General features: G+C 38.8%; 1 protein-coding gene across 2 annotated transcripts in view; it reads right to left on the bottom strand.

Moving 5' to 3' along the window:
* The window catches only part of ralgps2 (Ral GEF with PH domain and SH3 binding motif 2), a 94,372-nt gene that overhangs the window by 32,227 nt on the left and 41,787 nt on the right, over positions 1–20,358 (bottom strand). For both annotated transcript variants that reach the window (XM_046835764.1, XM_046835765.1), the window contains exons 6-9: positions 12,679–12,762; positions 9,541–9,630; positions 7,312–7,404; positions 2,831–2,957 (exon numbers count right to left, since the gene is read on the bottom strand). In XM_046835764.1, coding sequence (XP_046691720.1) covers positions 2,831–2,957; positions 7,312–7,404; positions 9,541–9,630; positions 12,679–12,762 — 394 coding nt within the window. The remainder of the gene's footprint in view (positions 1–2,830; positions 2,958–7,311; positions 7,405–9,540; positions 9,631–12,678; positions 12,763–20,358) is intronic.

Below are 20,358 nucleotides of genomic sequence, written 5' to 3'. Positions count from 1 at the left end.
TGCAAAATCTAGTGGAACATCTTCCCAGAAGAATGGAGGTTATTTTAACAGCAAATAGGGACTACATGTGGAATTGGATGCTCAAAAAACAGATAAAAATTTTTATGGTTTCCACAAGAAACTTCCATTCAGTTATTCGTGAGAATGTGATATGAGGGATTTGGATGCGAGGACGGGGACTCCCTCAGGCTTCAAACCCACAGTGAAATCAACTATACAAAGGTCAAGCAACCAGAGTGCAATCACACCCAGACAGGTAGTGTGAAATGACATGCTGGTGTGCTGTACGACCACCCAATGAGTCTGGGTAGCATGCTGAGGAGCTTCCCAGACTGTATCTGGCTTTACTAGATCTGTGTGTGTGTGTGTGTGTGTGTGTGTGTGTGTGTGTGTGTGTGTGTGTGTGTGAGATGCAGTTGTCTGGAGGGAGAGCTGAGCTCCTGTCAGCATCTTGTCCACCCAAGTATTAAGTGATGAAGTGAATAGTTGCTGCCAAGCATGTGCACTTTCACACTTACTCTCGCTCACCCTCATACCCCCATAAACACACACACACACGCACACACTCAGACAATCTTCAGATGAGAAGATCCGTTAACAAAAGGCTAGTCAACTAAACTTCCAATTTTCATTCTCTCACTTTTCCTCTAACCTTTCCGGTTCGGTCTTTCTATTCGATATTTTCTCCTCAATTCCCTTCCTACGAAGTCTCCTCTATTGCTCTGTAGTGCAAACAAATTATATAAAAATTGGGAAAGCTGTTTCTCTAACATCTCAATTGTCATGTAGCTTAGAAAGCAGATGCTAAACACATCCATCACAACAACACAATCAAAAGATTTGACCACACATTCAAATCTATACCCATCGCACATGTACAATAAAACCAACCGATATAAGGGGGCGTTTTTACCAACGCTGTTCACTGGAGCTGTTCAGCAAAGCACAATTTGAGTTACTTATCGCTTCCAGATGATAATGTGTCTGTTGGACACGACTGTGTTTACTTTCGACACTTTCATTTGCTACACTGGCAACGTAGCCACGGATTCTTCCCTGTAAAAATCTGAATGATCTCCGATTTGGAGAATTCGCAAAAATACCTCTCCGCCAAACACCGTCTACACCTAAGACAAACTATTCATCTGTTCTCTTCGTAGTTTAAAGAAATGTGTTGAAATGATTGTCTATTCTTACAGAAAATAAAAGTAGAGAATTGACAGACGAACATAAAATGAAAAGATTTTCATTCTAAATTCAAGGTCCAGTCAGCCTTTGAGTGAACTTAATGGATGTTGAAGACATCAAAGCATAAAGGATTACTGCTTTCACATTTATCTATCGAGACTCGCAGACTAAATGATTAAGTAGAGGACTTGTATTATTACATTGTTCACCAGTTTTTCATCCTTTAGCTATCAGCTGTACATACACACACACAATCTGTATACTCACACTCGAATGCACAAGAGCAGTAATAGAGATTTTAGAAATCATTCTACTAAATGTGTCCATTTGTGTTTTCTCATACAAACAAGAGTCCATAGACATTACACAAGAAACACACACACACCAGATTTTCTATTACCTGGAAAATATTATCAATATTGGCTGTTAAAGATGATCAATCAGTAGCAGAGACACAGAGAGATCAAATAGCACAGTGCACTGGAAGACAGAGAGGCAGGCAGTACGAGTTATTAGTTATATAGAGTTAAATCTAAGTTTGTGAAAGAAGAGCCTCAGCACAGCAGTTCCCTCTGCACCTGGTCAGTGTTCTTCATTTCCACTAAAGAAATGTACTTATCAAGCAGTGCTCAGACTAAATTAGTGCTTGTCAACACGCATCATTAAACGCTCTGCGTGTGTGTGCGCACGTGAGTGTGTGCGTGTGTACGAAGAACGTTTGCCAAAAAGAAACCAGTGAGTCGTTCTTTCCAACAATAGTAGTTGAATAGGAAAAAAATACACAACAAAAACAAAAGTAAAGATATAATACACATATATACATGCATACACATGTACACACAAACATGATGGACGGCATGTTTTTTTCTCGTCCCGAGTGACAGCCGCTTATCTTCAGCTCACGTCTTTTGCAGACTAACACACCCACACACCCACACAGGGACATGCATGTGGACATAACACTAACCCTAACCCAAACACACACACACAACCACCCACACAAAATAAGGCAGAGGACTAATTAAAGTTTTATATGTGAAAAGTGCGAGTCATAAATATGACCAAACAGCACTGGAAACAGCAGGTTTTAAGGATTTAGGATGTGGTTTGGGCAGGGAAAAAAAAAAAAATAATAAAATAAATAAATAAAACTGTTTCAGCCCTATTCCAACAACTCTGACACAATCTGAATGAACCCACATCATGCATGGAAAAGCAGAGGCTGTGTTAAAGATGTGTACTGCTGATAACAATGAGCTTTAGGGTGAATCCCAACATACACACAGTGGAAGGAAACGGACCAATTTGAATAAACAACTTTTACCCTTGGTCACATGCTGCCTTTATTATACACTCGATTACCAGAAGCTGTACAGCCCAAGGAGATGCTGAGGCTTATGACCTGCAAGTCTGCTAAAATTGGTGGCCCTGTTAACACTGGCCCATGAGTGAAAGTGTAAAATAAATGTACTGCATAATCCTGGTACTTTTATGAACAATTTGCCTTAGTAAGATCCAGAACCATCACAGAGGACTGACAGGAGACCGCTCTGCTTATTGATTTGTTTCACAAATAAATAATTGTGTAGTAAAAATGAAATTAAAAGCGAAACAATATCGAGACAGAGAGAAAAAAACGTACCTAGGTACGGTATGCAAGAGGTCATACTCTGGCTGCTGATGTAGTCTCTCAGCCGCTTGTAATTGTCTTCTTTAGACATCAGATACTCCAGTTTCTCGAATGAAGCCTTGTCCTTGCGACTCAACAGCTGTAAAGAGATGAACAGAGACATTCAGACTTACAGAAAATTCTGAGAGGTACATCAGTACAATGTAGGGAAAGTTACTTGGATTCAGGGTTGGGTTATGTTGCACCGTCCTGTTCGGGCTGAGCAAATTATTATACCAGGATATTTCACAGGAAAAATTGGATTTAAATAGAAAATGCAGCCTGATGGATGGAACATTACTATTATTATTATAATTTTTAGATCGTCATTTTATTGAGAAACTGGAACAAGCTCCTCTGCCCTGAACACCTTCCATATACTACAAAAAGGTGCAAAGCACCTGTGACTGTTACTAAGCACTGACACACAAGTCTCTCTTGAGTATCCAGCAACATGTTTTTGAACGAGCTCTTTATTAGTAAAAGCATTAGATCGCTTCTGCTGTACAAGTCCCTGTGTGAGAGCGATTACAACAGAAGCGATAGTAAAATCGCGTTAAAGCCAGCTTTGGTGTATACTTCTGAGAGGCACAAACTTCGAACACAATAAATTACAAATGTACATTTCACATTTGATAACCATCGAATGCAAAAACAGTCCATTTCATTTATGCGTCTCGATGGAAAAAAAAAATACTGAAAAGTCGTAGAATTTTAGTTTAATGAGTGGATGTAAGCAGGTATTTATAGGCAGGCTGTCAGTCTCAGACAAGTCATAACTGCAAATGAGCTGGAACGCAGGAGGATTTTTCTAAAGATGAGAGAGAAGCCATGATAAAATCGAGTTCTGACTCGCATTAGCCCCACTCTCGCACATACTGTACAGTAACAGCAATGTGGCAGCTTCTGAACACGAAGTAGCACTCACTCAGGGTTATCAAAGGTCAGAGCTACTTGGCCACTGCTAACTCGTCTAATCTATAATGTAACACAAGACTCATATTGGTAGTGTGTGTGTGTGTGTGTGTGTGTGTGTGTGTGTGCACGCATACTGCAGCACAACACAACTATAACTTTCTTGTGACACAGTGGACATTTGGTAAAGTGATGAGAATGCACTCTGGAGAAGAAATGACAGTTGGGTGAATTAGGATCAGGCGTGAGACACAGATGGTGTTTATCCTGCACACCCTGAACGCACAGCAGGGAAAAATGTCAGCCGCATAACTATGCCACCTCCTGCTCGGACAAATACAGAGTAAAAATAAGGTTTGCTTCCGATAGGCAAAGCATGTGAATCGAAAGATTATTTATATATATATATATATATATATATATATATATATATATATATATATATATATATATATATATATATATAGATATAGATAGATAGATAGATAGATAGATAGATAGATAGAGAGAGAGAGAGAGAAATATAGATTAGAGCTCTGCTGTTTTAAGGAAAAGTAATTATTTTCCATTTTTCTTTTTGTTTGTTTAAACCGTGCTGTAGGCAAGTTGGCCCGGCTCGCATAATGAAGCTTTTAGACTGCAGTCGTCTCCGGAAATATTGGCACGGTTTGGGAAAATGGGCACGATTGGCTAAAACCAACGAGTCAAATTTTCCACTGAAGTACTTTGGAGAAAACCAGATTACCTTTTTATAAAAAATAAAAAAAATTATAATGAAAATGTCTTATAATCACATCTGTCTCCAAGAAACAGAGTTGTTGCTTTTGGTCACGTATGAGATTAAACATGGGTAAAATCCCCGAGTCATCATCTATCACCATGGGTAAAAATAACACAAATAAGAATAATCACTCTGAGTGAAGCTTGGACAAAAATAAGTGTGTTGAAATGTGGGAAGAGTATGTGGCTTTGATGAGTACCAGGATAGTATGCCAAAACTGGTAACTTCCTGTTATTTGGTCATTAGCTATAGACTGAAGTTCAAACGTCAAACATACAGCAGATCAACATAGAAAGGGAATATGAAAAGTTTAAATTGTGTGTATGTATATATTATATATTTTGCACTGTGTATTGCAAATACACTATAAAGACAATAGTATTTTTCACCCATATCTGGTTCTCACATCCAACCGTAACCACATATTTGGAGGTACACAAATCATATACGACTTCTTTAGATGCAGTAGCTTTCAATTCTTCCTTCAATTGAACTAGGAGACCCAAACCTGTTCCAGCATGTCAATGTCCCTGTGCTCCATGAAGATATGCTTTACATTGGGTGAAGTGGAAGATCTTGACTGACTTTCAATAGAGCTCTATGATGAATTGGAAAACCGACCGTTAGCTACCCATGTGACTGAATGAGCACAAATCTCCACAAGCACACTCCAAAATTTAGTGGAGCCTCTTCCCAGAAAAGTGGAGATTATAACAGCAAATGGGGACCAAATAAAGAATGGGATGTTTAAAAAGCACATATGAATCTTATGGTCATATAATGGTCCATATAGACATCAATAAATGTTCAGGCACAATATCTAATGCAAATGACCATTTTTAGGTCACACAGCCATGTGGTATTTATGCAGGTCTGATATTACTAATTAAATATGTGCAAATATTTAAAATGTTCATATAAACAGGGTTTTTTTCCACTAAATAATATAATACCAAGTTCTGAATAACTTTTGCACAGAACAATATAACCCCAATTTGTGTTAAGTATCGAATCGACTACAAACTACTGCTACTTACTTACAAAACCCTAAATGGTTCGTCTCCTATGTATCTTTCCAGTCTTCTAACACGCTACAATCCGTCACGCTCCTTGAGATCTCAAAACTCCGGACTTCTAGTAGTTCCTAGAATAGCAAATTTTACTAAAGGCGGTAGATCATTCTCACATTTAGCTCTTAAACTTTGGAATAGTCTTCCTGACAGTGTTCGTGGCTCAGACACACTCTCCCAGATTAAGCACAGATTAAAAACGTATCTTTTAGCGAGTCCTACACAAAACACATCACATCATAACCTTGTGCTCCAGAACATCTGATCACATGCACATTATCAACTTGTGCTTGTTAATATCATGAACAGCAGCTACGCTAATTCCTCTCCACTGCTTCTCTCTCTTTACCATTCCGAGGCATCCTGAGGTTGCTTCAGCTTCAGTCACGTCCCACCTTATGAAGATTGCGGACCTTGAAAGAAGTAGATGCCAACATCCTGACCCATCTAGAGACGAGCGCCATTTGGATCCTACTTCATGTACAGTTTGGACAATGGACCTCTTCGATCTATATCCATCTATGATGATCTTAAACTTTGAGCTATTTTATGAGTTGCTCAGTAGCTCCTGGTTCCACAACGTCAACTGACTGTATAAGACTGTAGAAAGAACATCACTCATAATCTTACATAAGATCATGGTGGTTCTTACTCTCCGCTGTTTTGTATTGTTTTAAAATTTATAAATCACACCCTTAATATCACCCAAATGAGGATGGGTTCCCCTTTTAAATCTGGTTCCTCTCAAGGTTTCTTCCTCATTCATATAAGGGAGTTTTTCCTTGCCACAGTCACCCAGGCTGCTCATCAGGGATAAATACACACCATTCACTTAAATTCTTAAATTCTGTAAAGCTGCTTTGAGACAACGTCTATTGTGAAACGCACTATAGAAATAAACTTGGACTTGACTAATAATAAAACAACTGGTGCCATTAATAATTCTAATAGAAAATAAATCAGTCATGGGTTTTGAATATGTAAATGTCACATAGTTTGTAAGTTGAAGATAAAACGCATTTTGGAGTGTATGAGTTACTTGGAAATATGCTTCTAAATCAGACAGGATTACTGGTGGACAGGCTTATCAGAGTAACCTGAAAAATACACAGCACAGCTGCAGTGGAGATGGAGAGAGAGAGAGACTGAGAGAGAGAGAGATAGAGGAAGAGGTGAAAATGTGAAGAAAACACAAATCTTCGCTTGCCAAAGCATAGGAGTGAGGTAAGGCAGTAGGAATGCTGTTTCGGGTTTTAGAAGGGGTTGGGTGTCTGAGAGGAGATCTCAGAGAAAGGACTGTGAAGGTAAATGCCTAGATAAAGAGTAGAGAGAGAAAGCAGTTTAGAGATCGAGAGACGGAGAGAGGATATGCAGTGATATAGTGAGAAAGGAACAGGTGTCCATTTCACAGTAAACATCTGCAGACTTTTACAGTAGATTCTGGAAACCTGGACAACCATGGATCCCAGTTATACCACAAATAAGGCGAGACAAAAAACTATATATATATATATATATATATATATATATATATATATATATATATATATATATATATATATATTACAAGGTGTTGATAGTCATGATTCATGAGACTCCCATGATTCACTTTTTTTTTTTTTTTTTTTAAAGACACTTTAATAAAGGTTACAAAAATGTATGACGCAAAAACAAAGGCAGGTACTTACAGCCCACGTTTTGCTGAGTCTGAAGATCGGGGCGCTCTGTAAACCCGACACCACTGCCATTACTGCATGGAGGTTATTCATGTCACACAGTTTCTGTATAATCAGATACATCAATTAAAAAGTGAAAAACGAACAAAAACAACAGAAAAAATGAGGTGATTCTAATTCCACATATACCTATAGATATCTTCTAGTAATGCTCAAATATAGAATAAAAATACTATTATTAAAAAAATAAATATACGCTATTAAAGATGTCCCTCATGCCCAGTATACATTGTAAGGTTTTGGGCTGTCCTGAACGTAATATGACCAACTTGACACGATCGTGCTGATTTCTTGGGTCATGGCATCCAGATATTGTATTCTCGAAGGTACGGAAATGAGATTTGTCAAGGTTTTGCGACCAAACATTGACACTGAAATTTGGGATGACTATGCTATGTCTGCTGAATAGCCAATAAAAATGCAACTTGAAACGAAGTATTGATCGGCGCGACATGCCAAAAAAACTAAGTAAAGCAAAAAGAAATACTGGTATGCAGGATTCTAATAAGGAAGACTTGTGGAGTAGCAGAAGCAGAGGTCTTGCTTGTACGGCGTGTTCTCTAGCTGTTACAATGACCGAGTCAAAAAGGCTACTGCATGGAAGCAAATAGAGAAATAGAGCTCCGGGTGGGACGCAAGAAAGCTAGAGTCATTTTTGTCAGAGCACAGAGTTTAGTTTTAAATCCCAAAGCGCAATTTATCTTTCTCCATTTGCTTACTGATGACTTCTATTCTAAAAAGCACATGCAGATGATGTTTCAGTCTTCTATAACAGATGTCCAAACTTCTTTCTACAAAGGGCCAAATGTCAAACTTGATTAACACCAAACTGTATTATATTTAAATGTAAGTTGCCATTGCAGCTCTTGTTTATTTTTCACTGTTTCCCCTAATATATGGCATGGTCTGTGGGCCCTAGTTTGGTATCTCTGATCTTTATTAACTTGCATTGTAGCCTATAGTCTACATTTCACCTTTGCGGCATTTAGCAGACACCATTGACCAGAGCGACGTACACAAGTGTTTTGAGTCTCCATCAGTGGAAAAGTAATCCTGCGTACCAGTGTAGATTTAAAGATAAATCAACCTACGACTCGATACTCTATACAGCCTACAACTTTATATACATGTTGCATGTGGTCTTATAAATTTGCTGAAATCACAGCGCCTGGAGAAGACATTTAATAATAACGGGTTCGGATATGTGCCAAACACGACTACATAACTTGATGCTTTAGAGACGAATGCTTTAAACTTTAGTGATTAGTTCATGGAAATAAAATAAACATCAGGTACGTATGTTTTTCTCTTCATTTGAAAAAATATCATTACTGTTTCATATGAAGTTGCTGCTGCAGTTAAGAATTTTGTCTCGCATGCGGTGAGGTAACTTCTCCCATAGAGTGAATATAAAAAGACAACAACCCCCCTTTTTAAAACTGCAAATAAAAATAAACATTTTATCTGCGGTGTATAAAGTTTTTATATCCACTGTACATTATCATCAATGCATCAGTGAGAGCTTCTTATATTTTGTGATGCTCTCAGGCTGTGACAGAATAGACTAATTGTGGAAATTGTTCATTTGGACATGTGAACATAATTTTTAATACCAAAGGTACAGTGCTGAGCTTTAAAGCTTCCTGAGAATAAACATGTGCACTAATCAGTAATCGCAATTAAATCACAACATTAATCTCCATAAAAAAAAATTATATTAATAAAGGAAAAAATATGCACATCTTTCTGTACATCTCTACACTCAAGAAAATCTCTGGTGTCCTAAGTAATTTACACAAATGTGTGTGACTGGATGATCCACAACAGGAAGTGTGCTACAGAAGTCATGCTGATCTGTGTATGGAAAACTGAAGCTGCTAAATTATGGCCTTTTATGTGTTTTCCATTCGTTTATCATGCTCGGTTCTTTCCAACAAGGTCGCACTCTGCCAAACAATGACCCGTATTATAACCCAATTTTTCTTTCTCTTGAAGATTTCTTTTTTAAAAAGTGTGCCAACTTTTGGTAGAATGTACCCAACATGAGAGTGCGGTCATAATCAATGAGGAGACATGAAATGGTGGATGTATGGACACCTGGCTGTTGACACCGTGAACTGATCTGGCTAAAGTGCGTCTTGAAGAGTTTCGATAAGAAGCTTCGTGTGATGGGAAAATTACCTTTGCTGTCCTGATGTAGTGACTTAAAACTTCAGCTCTGATCTTCAACGTTTGGGCATGAAGAATCTCCCGCACCACCCAGAAGCTCACCTACACACACACACACACACACACACACACACACACACACACACACACACACACACACACACACACACACACACACATTAATTTAAAGATCTTAGCAAGAAGAGAAAAAAACCTACTGTACCACAAAACCCCTAGCATTTGGGTTCCATCCAAATACACAATATGGGCAAAAGTATTGAGACACCTGGTGTTTCTAGGTTCCTTCACTTTCACAACCAGGAGACCCAAATAGTGTTCCACCATGACAAAGCCCCTGTGCACAAAGCCATCTCCATGAGGATATGGTTTACATGGTTTGGAGTGGAAGTTCTTAAGTTATCTTCTACAGAGCTCTGAGCTCATGTAACCACTGATTATAACTTTACCAACTTCTTGACATACAGTAACGCCCAGAAATATTTGGACAGTGACAAGTTTTGTTATTTTATCTGTTTACCAAAACATATTCAGTTCTATAATTAATATGGTCTTAAAATAAAGACTCTCTGCTGTAATTTGAGGGTATTTACATGAAGGGTTTAGAAATTACAGCTCCTTAATATGTAGCTGCCTCTTTTTTGAGGGACCAAAAGTAATCGCACATTTGCCTTAAAAGCTATTTTTAATGAGTTACATGGGCTGTTCCCTCCTTAATTAATAAATTGAGCAGATTAAAAGTCTGGAATTGATTCCAGGTGTGGCATTTCTGTTTGGAAGCTGCCAAAATAACTTTTAATGGAAGTGCAACAGACCATCATTAGGAATGAAATCCATCAGAGAGATAGCAGAAATGTTAGAAGTGGCCAAATCAACAGTACATACTGAGAAAAAAAGTCTGTGGATGTCTGCAGAAGACAACAGTGGTGGATGAATACAGGATCCTTTGCATGGTGAAGAAAAACTTCACAACATTCAACAAAATTAACACTGCAGGAAGTAGGTGTGTCAGTATCTATGATAAAGAGAAAACTTCATGGGAGCAAATACAGAGGGTTCACCACAAGGTACAAACCATTAATCAGCCGAAAAAATAGATTAGACATGCCAAAAACATCAAAAAAGAAGCCAGCCCAGTACTGGAACTGCGTTCTTTGGACAGAACCTAAGATCAACCTGTACCAGAATGATGGGAAAAAGTAAATTATGGAGAAGGCTTGGAACAGCTCATGATCCAAAGAACACCACATCCACTGTAAAACATGGAGTAGGCAGTGTGATGGCATGCATGGCTTCCAATGGCACTGGGTCACTAGTGTTTGTTGATGATGTAGAAGCAGCCGGATGAATTCTAAAGTGTAATAGGGATATAATTTCTGCTCAGATTTAGCTTAATGCTGCAAATTGGATTGGATGGCGCTTCACAGCACAGATAGACAATGACCCAAAACAAACTGCTAAAGCAACTCAGGAATTTTTTAAGGTAAAAAAAAAGTGGAATATTCTGCAATGGAGAAGTCAATTCACCAGATATCAACCCAACTGAGCATGCGTTTTACTTGCTTAAGAAAACACAAGACAGAAAGACCCACAAACAAGCAACAAGTGAAGACAGCTGCAGTAAAGGCCTGGTAAAGCATCACAAAGGAGGAAACCCAGCGTTCAGTGACGTCCATATGTTCAAGAGTTTAAGCAGTCATTGCCTCCAAAGGATTCTCAACAAAGTATTAAAAATGAACATTTTATTTACAGTAATGTTAATTTGTCCAATTACCTTCGAGCCCCTGAAGTGAGGCAACTCTGTATTAAAATGGTTGCAATTCCAAAAAGTTTCATACATATTATTTTAGGACTTATTATTTTAGGAATAATTTAGGATTATTCCCATGGCAAGATCGAGTTTGTGCATTCAGTTTTAGCACATTTATAATGTCATAATAAAAACGAATGAATGGACTCTCTATAAGTGGTGACTCAGTGGTTAAGACTCTTGGGTTTAGGTCTCAACGTTGACATGTTGCCCTGGTCCAGAATCAAAGCTGACCCCACATTCTGACCTCGACTTCCTACAAAACCGAGAAACAATTTCACTGTAATGTCACTTGCACGTCACAATGAAGACCTTTTCCCTTTCTCTCAGACTTTCATAAACGCTGGTTTTTAATTCCCAGTCCCATTGTATTTCTCATACGCTAGTTTCTGTACTCCGACTGTGCAGTGGTGGATGGAACCCATTTCATATTTGTCACGAAAAACACACAAAGACAGAGGAAGACAGAAAAGGGGGGGGGGGATGATGAGAGATGGAGAGAGAAACTGCAGGGGAAAAAGTCTCTGAATACAGCCAGCAGACTTTATGCAAATATCCTCAAGGGGTATAATGGACCAATTTCTAACATCTGTTACCAGATAATCCAATGATGGTTGAGGGTGATGCTCGGAGTACGAGTGCTTGTGTCTGCGTTTTAGCTGTTTCTGTGAGAGCGTGTATAGAGAGCCGAGGGACCCATGAGAGGGAAAAAACGAGCAATATTAAAGGCGTAATAAACTCACTTTATAGGCGTATTTATGGACACGTGGACATTTCTTATTAAACAGTCTAAACACAGGAACACTCGAACCTATCAAGCCCTGAGCCAGGAACCAACAAACACTACGAACATACTTGCAAATACTGCTTTATAGAGGACAATTTACTCTGATACTTTTGTGGGCCAATGGGGCAGTTACTAAAAATAACGCTACTCTTCAAAAAAAAAGCCTAGGGATGAGTCCATGAATATGTCTACAATGAAGAAATTATAGACAAACTACATATGGATTGCAATGTCCTTATTCATGATCCTGGCTATTCAATATAAGTGACTGTGGCATATCAGTCTGTTCATACACCAGAAGCAGTGTGTGAGTGGGGGAGGAGGAGGGGCAGGTTCCCTGAACATGGTACACAAAAGAGAAAAAAAAATGGTAATGATGTCATTTTCCAATCACATGCTGGCCAAAAAGATAAATTCGGCTCCTTCCAACTCTGTGTCTGTCTGGCTCAGAGTTACACAAGAGAACGCTCAGAGAAAGCAGACAGTGTGTGTGTGTGTGTGTGTGTGTGTGTGTGTGTGTGTGTGTGTGTTTTACCTGATTGAATCTTCGTGTGAAAGCCACGGCATTAGGAGCTGAACTGTGCTTTTCTTTTTTGTTCCAGCCACAACTTGAGAGCTCCTATAATAAACAAACAAACAAAAAACAACAATAAAACGAAATGCATGATCCAACTGTTAAGCAATCTGAACATCACCGGGGGCTGTTAGTGTGCTTCCTGAGTGTTTAGGAAAACATTTGCCTTCAAAATGATTCGAATTAAAAGCACGAGTGCTTCAGATGCAGGACCCGCTGCCAAACAAGCCTGAGAGGGGATTTATCTACGGTTAACCGAAGAGCTAAAGGAATGAACAGAAGGCACGTGCTCAGGAGGCGGTCCAGTTATTAGTGTGCTATAAGTTTTCAAAGGTGATGTATGATAAAAAGGGACTGATATAAAGATGTCATACATAAACCTCTACAGTCACTGCTAACTCTTTCACAACTACCCAATTAATGGTGCAGGCAAAGCCACAGCTTCACACAGTTTGAATTCAGACATACTTGTTGCTATTCAGTGAAGCATGAGGGTGGTAGTTTTGTGGGGTTTCTATTACTAATGCCCTCTCACGGATTTTAGGTGTTTGGCTTTCTGGGTCTTGGCTGTGCCATGTTCTTAGCATTTTGGCATGTTGTTAAAAGTTTCTACACATCATACAAGTTTTGTGAATAAAAATAGCAACAAGTCAGACTTGCGCACCGATAGCCTTCTGAAACGTGCAAACGCGGCCATAACGTTATCATAGCTGGTTATTGTAGTTACAGTAAGTAAAGGTGCACGCATACAAATGTAGTGAAGTCACTCAACACGCACAGCTGCATACACAAAGACAACGACCATCAAATCACATTGCTACACACACACACAATAAATAAATAAATAAATAATAAAAATAATGAATCATAAACGTGCCAGGGGGGACTGCAGCATAGCAACATGCACACAAACACAGATGTTAACCAACCGGGCCATACACGCCCCCTTGCACGTTTCTGACGGAGGTTGTGGGTTGCTGCATGTCCCCCAGCGCTGTGGAGAGCGCCAAAGAAATCATTCTTGACACAGAGCTAAGATTTTCCTAATAGACGAATCAGGCCGTAGCTAAAGGAACTTCCAGGACAATCGCGTTCACACACACAGCTGCAGGGGGGGGGGTGGGGTCTACGCAGCCAGAGCTAATTACAAATCATCTATCAGGGTTAATGTGTGTCAGAACAATGAGAACTAAACACTCAGAACCCACAGACACGCACACCATGATCAACTCCAAAACACAAATGAAATGAGGGAACTGTACCAATTCTTGCACCACAATGTCTGTGAGAAAATGTGGGAAAACTATGTGGGGACTAAATAACTACATGGGCCTTTTATTTTTGTTTATTATTTTTGCTTGTTTAGGTTTTTTCCAGCTCACAGCAGCAACTTAAATTCAACTTGTAATACATGAAGGTCAACTTAAACATTTGTCTAAACTTCCTTTTGGATTAAACTAGTATTAAAGTAATTTAAAAAAAATATGTCTGGAATTGAGCAATTTAAAGGGGAAATTTTTTTCCTCTTTGATTGTCACCTACAGCATTGGTCCCCAACCGTAGGTCAATAGGTAAATTTTTTTTTATATTTTATTTATTATCTGATTCTGAAAAATGTTTTATTTTGGAAAATTACCGGATTCTCTCCGCCACATCTGTCTATGACTCATGTCAAGATGCTTGCCTCGGTCACATGTTGTACCTACATCCGCTACCTTCTTAAAGGGGCTGCTCCGGCCGCTAACACATAGTACATTACCGCTAAATTAAAACCCCCAAGCGAGCAAAATAAACAAAAACATAACAAGTTGGATTTACGTTTATCATTATATTTAGAAAATATTAAGAAAATGCCGGTCATATCATTTTATTTTGTTGTATTTATCCGCCACACCTTAAAGGCCAGTCCGTGGCATAAAAAAGGTTGGGGACCACTGATCTACAGTATAATAAATAAAGAAATACGAGTTACAAGATGCATTGGAAGACCACATTAAACGAAATGTCCTGCGACATCATCGCACAGAAAACAACAATGAGGGGATTCAATTTCTTTTTTTGTTTTCTCTCAGTTTTTCTGAATATAGTAATCCCCTGCTTTACCTCACTTTGAATCTTGCGGCCCAGGTTTATCGCGGAATTGCATTTGCCACATAACTCATTTGTTTCACTGATTTTCCCGGTCTCTCGCCGGATAGCGCGTTAAACCAAAAAAGTTAAGTTAAAAGTTAACAACGACATACGTCACCAGATTTAGCCAATGAAAGTGAAGAAAGCGGTGGCGTGTATTTTATTTTAAGTCGTAGGACACTTCAACCGATAAATAAGCAGAGAAACTATGCATAGGCTACTACAGAACTGTATACTGTACAGTACATGTACTCACTATAAATGTGATACTGTGTACTGTATTTCTACCAATTTACACAAAGTTGATCTCACTATATTCTTGCAAATGTTTTCTGTGTTTAAAGTGTGTGGGAGGATGATTTACGGCTTAAACAACAACAACAACAACAATAATAATAATAATAATAAAAAAAGCATTTTTGGGGTGGCGTCCATTTATCGCGGATTACTGTACTTGATTCTGATTGGCTTAAAGGTGCGAGTTTGAACCATTGATGAACAGCTTATTCACCGTTTCATATTAATATGTTGCTTGTAAACAACGGTTAACAAGGTAAAAGAAATTCACAACTGCATACACGGTGAGGCAAATATTTCCCAATGACCGTTTCTGGGCTAAAAGGCTGACTAACTTGCATAGTAAATATTGATGAATCTGAGGTGGAAGAAAAAAAAAAACTGAGGGAAAAAAAAAAAATAAAAAAAAAAATAGATGCAGCAAAGACGCAAAGATTTCCAAATACATAAAATACTTGATCATAATTTAGGGAAGCAATAACAAAAAATTTGAAGTATTTCTAATTCATTCAGTAACATCAATAACAGCTTTAAAATATCTGTTTTGGCAAATGACCCTGGTGTAATCAAAACCATTGTAATGCACTCTTGTTTTGCAGCCGACTGGTTATTCGCCTTCACGTCATGCATTGAGAATTGCACAACTGTCTGTGGATTATCCCTTACATATACAAGGACGTTCATATTCACATAATGATTTCATAATAAATTCTTCTTTCAAAACACATGGAATCAGGATATTCAGATTCAGTTTTCAGATGTGAAAACTTTGAAAACTGTAACACCCTGTGCTGTCACTCTGCACCAAACTGACTGTGTACATTCCTGACCGTGATCATCGTGTAATGATGATGAAGGTACCGTCTTTTCTTTCACCACAGAACAGTAAAGAGAAACATCTGGGTATAATTAGTAGAGAAGTGTCGAGTTCTCTCCATTAGAGTGAAAATGCTACAGGTTTTTTACAGTAACAGAAATCAGGTCTGACATGCAGTTTGATAGCAGCTCCTTTTTCCAATATGAGAAAAAAAAATGTCAAATGTAAAGAAAGAACATAAATGCCTGTGGTTCTGCACACATGAATATTTAGTCTCATCTAAAAAAAAACCCAGCAGGAATCCCACAGCAAGAGAAATCAAGCTCTTCCTAAAACACATACACACCCGTATCCAAGTCTTTATTCCTTCTTCTAATAAAGCTTTCCTCTAAATCTTTTATAGAGCTGCACTTCCTCACACACTCTGATCTCACATAACTGATTGATTTTAGCTATAAGAAAGATTGAGAACGGCAAAAGTATTGGACACCGGCTTTTCCAGCCATTTGTGGTTCTTCCTCAGACTGTTACCACATGGTAAGATGCATACAATTGTATAGAATCTTTTGGATGTTATATAATTACATTTCTTTCACTTGAACTAGGAGACCCAAACCTGTTCTAGCATGACAATGCCCCTGTGCACAAAGACCTTTGGGATGAATTTGAATGCTGACTGCACCACAGTCCTTAATCAATGAATCATAACCTGACTTTCCCATTGCCCTTGTGGCTGAACGAACACAAATCTTTACAGGCACACTGGAAAATCGAGTGGAACATCTTCCCAGAGGAGTGGAGGTTATTACAAGAGCAAATGAGAACTAAATGTGAAATGGGATGTTCAAAAAGCACATATCATGGTCTTATAGCCAGGTGTCTACAAACTTTTGTCCCTATAATGTATAAAACAATGGAGTCATTGAATACTGAATAATGTGCTTAAGTGTATTAACATTTACACTCCCCGTAATACAGCACAAATGTAACCACACCATAAAGTAATTCTCAGATAGTGTCTTAGCCCAAATCTATTAGCACTCATTTGAGCAACAGGAGACACAGCATGTGATCAATATCTTCTCAGGTGATCTTTTTCTCTGACAAGAAGTCCGTGTCGGTTCAAGTGTTGACATTAAAAAAATAAAAAATAAATAAAAATCCCCTCGTATAGATAGCACTAGAGTGTAGCTCATCCTGGTAATCAGCTAACAAAGCTAAGAAATATGTGGGTGTCAAACATCAAACACAAGCAATTTTTACACTTTCTGGATACACGGTTTGACTATTCTTTGACAGAAATAAAAACCTTGGATTGATGTAACATGACAATGAGGTTCGCGTTTTTCCTTTTTGCTATTTATTCCTGAGGACTCACTTAACGTTAGTTACTTATCACGTAAAAGCTCAGGTGGTGTGTAAAGCAAATAAAACCAAGCTGCAGCTACCCTGATATAAAGCACTGCCGGAAAAGTGTCTAGCTTCTTCGCAGTGAGACAGATTATGATTTAAAGCCGAGTTTCAGACACCGGCATTCCCTCGTCCGAAAGCACACAAAGCATACCCTGACAGATCCCTGTCCCAGCAGGGGGATTTTACAGCCATGCCTGGAAAACTGGAGACCAACCACTAAACTCAAAAAAAGCATCCGCTCATGAGAGAGACAGGCAGGTAGGGGAAAAAAGCCTAGAGAAGGACTGGACATGGAAAGGAAATTAAAAAAATGAAAGAAAGCGCTTGCCAGCTGTATTTTTGTCTGATAGAAAGGTAAAGATAAAGGAACGGTTCAATCATAACCAAGAACAGGAAGTCTGGTGTTTTGTTGCTGGTGGTGGTGATGGGGCTGTTGTGAATGTTATTGAACAACAACAAAAAGAGAGAGAACATGCTGTTAAAAGACGTCTCGCCTGTCAATGACCTTCACCTCTACGCTTATGAATCTATGAACCAAATGTCATTTCCAGAAGCGCAGTACAGTGAATGAATGTTCCAGGGCTGTGCTTTAATTCTCTGGAGAGCCACTACAGACTTTGCAGTTATCCTGTTACTGCACGTTTTCACAAAGGAGACAAAAGGCTAACCCCTAGAAAACATATCCCAGCTCTAAACACTCCCTCAGTCTTCATATTCTTGGCATAACTTTACACTGCAGCTACCGTACGGGTGTATATGGGCGTGTGGGTGTCTATGAAGCAGCATGAAACTGTAAAGGCAGCAAAAGCGGCAGATTGTCGTGTGTTCTGTCATCTGTGCGCCAGTCGGCGTGAGAACATGCGTTGGGTTTAAGCTGCAGCTGAAGCGTAGCCTAACATGACTGTATGTTGTAACCATGCAACAAAAACAGTGCAATCGCTCCCCTGTTACATGAACATGCAGCTGCAAAGCATTAGTGTGTGTGTGTGTGTGTGTGTGTGTGTGTGTGTGTGTGTGTGTGTGTAGAAAGGAAAAGAGAGAGGGACTGAAAAAAAGAACCAGACAGACAGTGAAAAGGAGAAAAAGATATTTTGGCTGCTCATTAATATGAGTTTGTGTAATAGTATTTGTATTCCATACGTAGTTTCCTCTTTTACACTCTGTACGTCGTGAACAAAGTTTTCTTGGTGTCCGTTTCTCCTGTGTTTTGTGTGTGTAAATATATACCATATAGACAAGTATTGGGACGCCTGAACTTTACACAAACAAGGACTGTAATGATATTGGATTCTAAATACATAGACTTTTTTTTTTGCTGCTATAAAAGCATCCCCAATTCTGCGAAAGCTTTCCACAACATGTTGTGGTGTTTCTGTGGTCATTTTTGCACTGTTTGTGTGGTGAGTCAGATAGTGATGATGGACGAAAAAACCTGGCTCGCATCTCCATTCCAGTTCGTCACAAAGCTGTTAGCTGGGGTTGAGGTCAGGACTCTGTACTCTGCACGAGTCGGGTTCTTTCACACTAAACTCATCCAACCATGTTTTTCTTTACCTTGCTTTGTGCACTGAGGTACAGTCATGCTGGAACAGAAAAAAGGCCTTCCCCAAACTGTTCCCACAAATCTCTAGAGAATTTTTCATGGCTAGGTGCTTGAATTCAGAAACCTGTGGTGACGAGTCCCAACTGTAATAACTGAATTGAAGGTGTGTCCCAATCCTTTTGCCTATACAGTGCAGAAAGACAATTGGAATTTGTAAACCGCATAATAGCAGCAGGAATCTGGTGTACAATTTAACACACTACATTTCTGAAACCCTCTCCCAGCCATTGTCTGTACGTCCGTCTCGTGCGATCCGTCTCAAAGTGGAAAACCGCTCATACCTGGCATTTCGAACGCGACTCCTGTGAGCACTTGCGATCCGATTGCATGCATTGTTTCTGTATGAAAATTTTTATACCAGCCTGCATAAGGCATTTGTTTTGCAAACCCTGTCTCATGCACCGGTACCGGCTGTTTCGATCTGCTGAGTAAGCTGAGATGAATCGACAAAAAAAAGGCTACTGAAAACACCTGCTTAAGCTTGAGTGATTTTACTCCCGAGACACGCTGGATCACGTCTACACCTTGTCCTGATCTAGGATGCATGTTAATTCCAGGCGTGATCGAGATCTCTGTGTCTGTTCATATGTACACTCAATGTCATTATTATAATAAACAAACTCAGACCACATTAGACGCAGTCAAGGGATAAAATCAACCGGCTAAATGAGAGGTGTGATATAAGTGAATAGACTTTTGGTGTTGTAAGACTAAGGAATAAAAACATACGCACATTTTCACCTCATAACAAAATAATGAAGATTAAAACACAGTTGTCGCAGATTGAATGGCATTTAAATAACATGTTTAAATCACATTCCCCACCTCTACACATCAGAGCATATACTTAGCGCATGCAGGTTTCAGAGGGTATAGACACATATGGCATATTCAAACTATAGACAGTAATGCCATGTGTTTTTCCGTGACACTGACTGTTTTCGGCTTGGTGCAGAGCATCAGAAAACCCCCTTTTTTTTATTATCTTTTGCATATTGCATGGTATTTTCTGTCAGGATTCGCAGTAGACAAACATAAAAGTTTGTCTTCATTACCAAATAAAGATGGACGTGGTTTAGATTTAATATCATATGTAAGAAAATCTTCAGAAGAGTCTCAAATTTGTTGTTTCAACAAAGGTCCAAATACGCATGTAGCTCCCCCTACTGACTGGCTTGTGCAACAGCATATTTGTGCAAATTTCACAAGTTCAAGCACAGATTGTAAAAAATAAATTTTCATTTGAGAAATAAACACATTTGTCATAAATCAGTATACCTTTCACCTGAGCCCTCACTTTATCATTGTCCCTCTTGTTCCTCTCTGTGTATAAAAAAAAATAAATCATATGACTCCCTAATATAAATATTTTGCACAAAAT

This window comes from Silurus meridionalis, chromosome 23, assembly GCF_014805685.1.
Source record: "Silurus meridionalis isolate SWU-2019-XX chromosome 23, ASM1480568v1, whole genome shotgun sequence".
Lineage (NCBI taxonomy): Eukaryota > Metazoa > Chordata > Actinopteri > Siluriformes > Siluridae > Silurus > Silurus meridionalis.
Note: the sequence above shows the minus strand (reverse complement) of the source record. Positions and strands in the feature narration are given on the sequence as shown.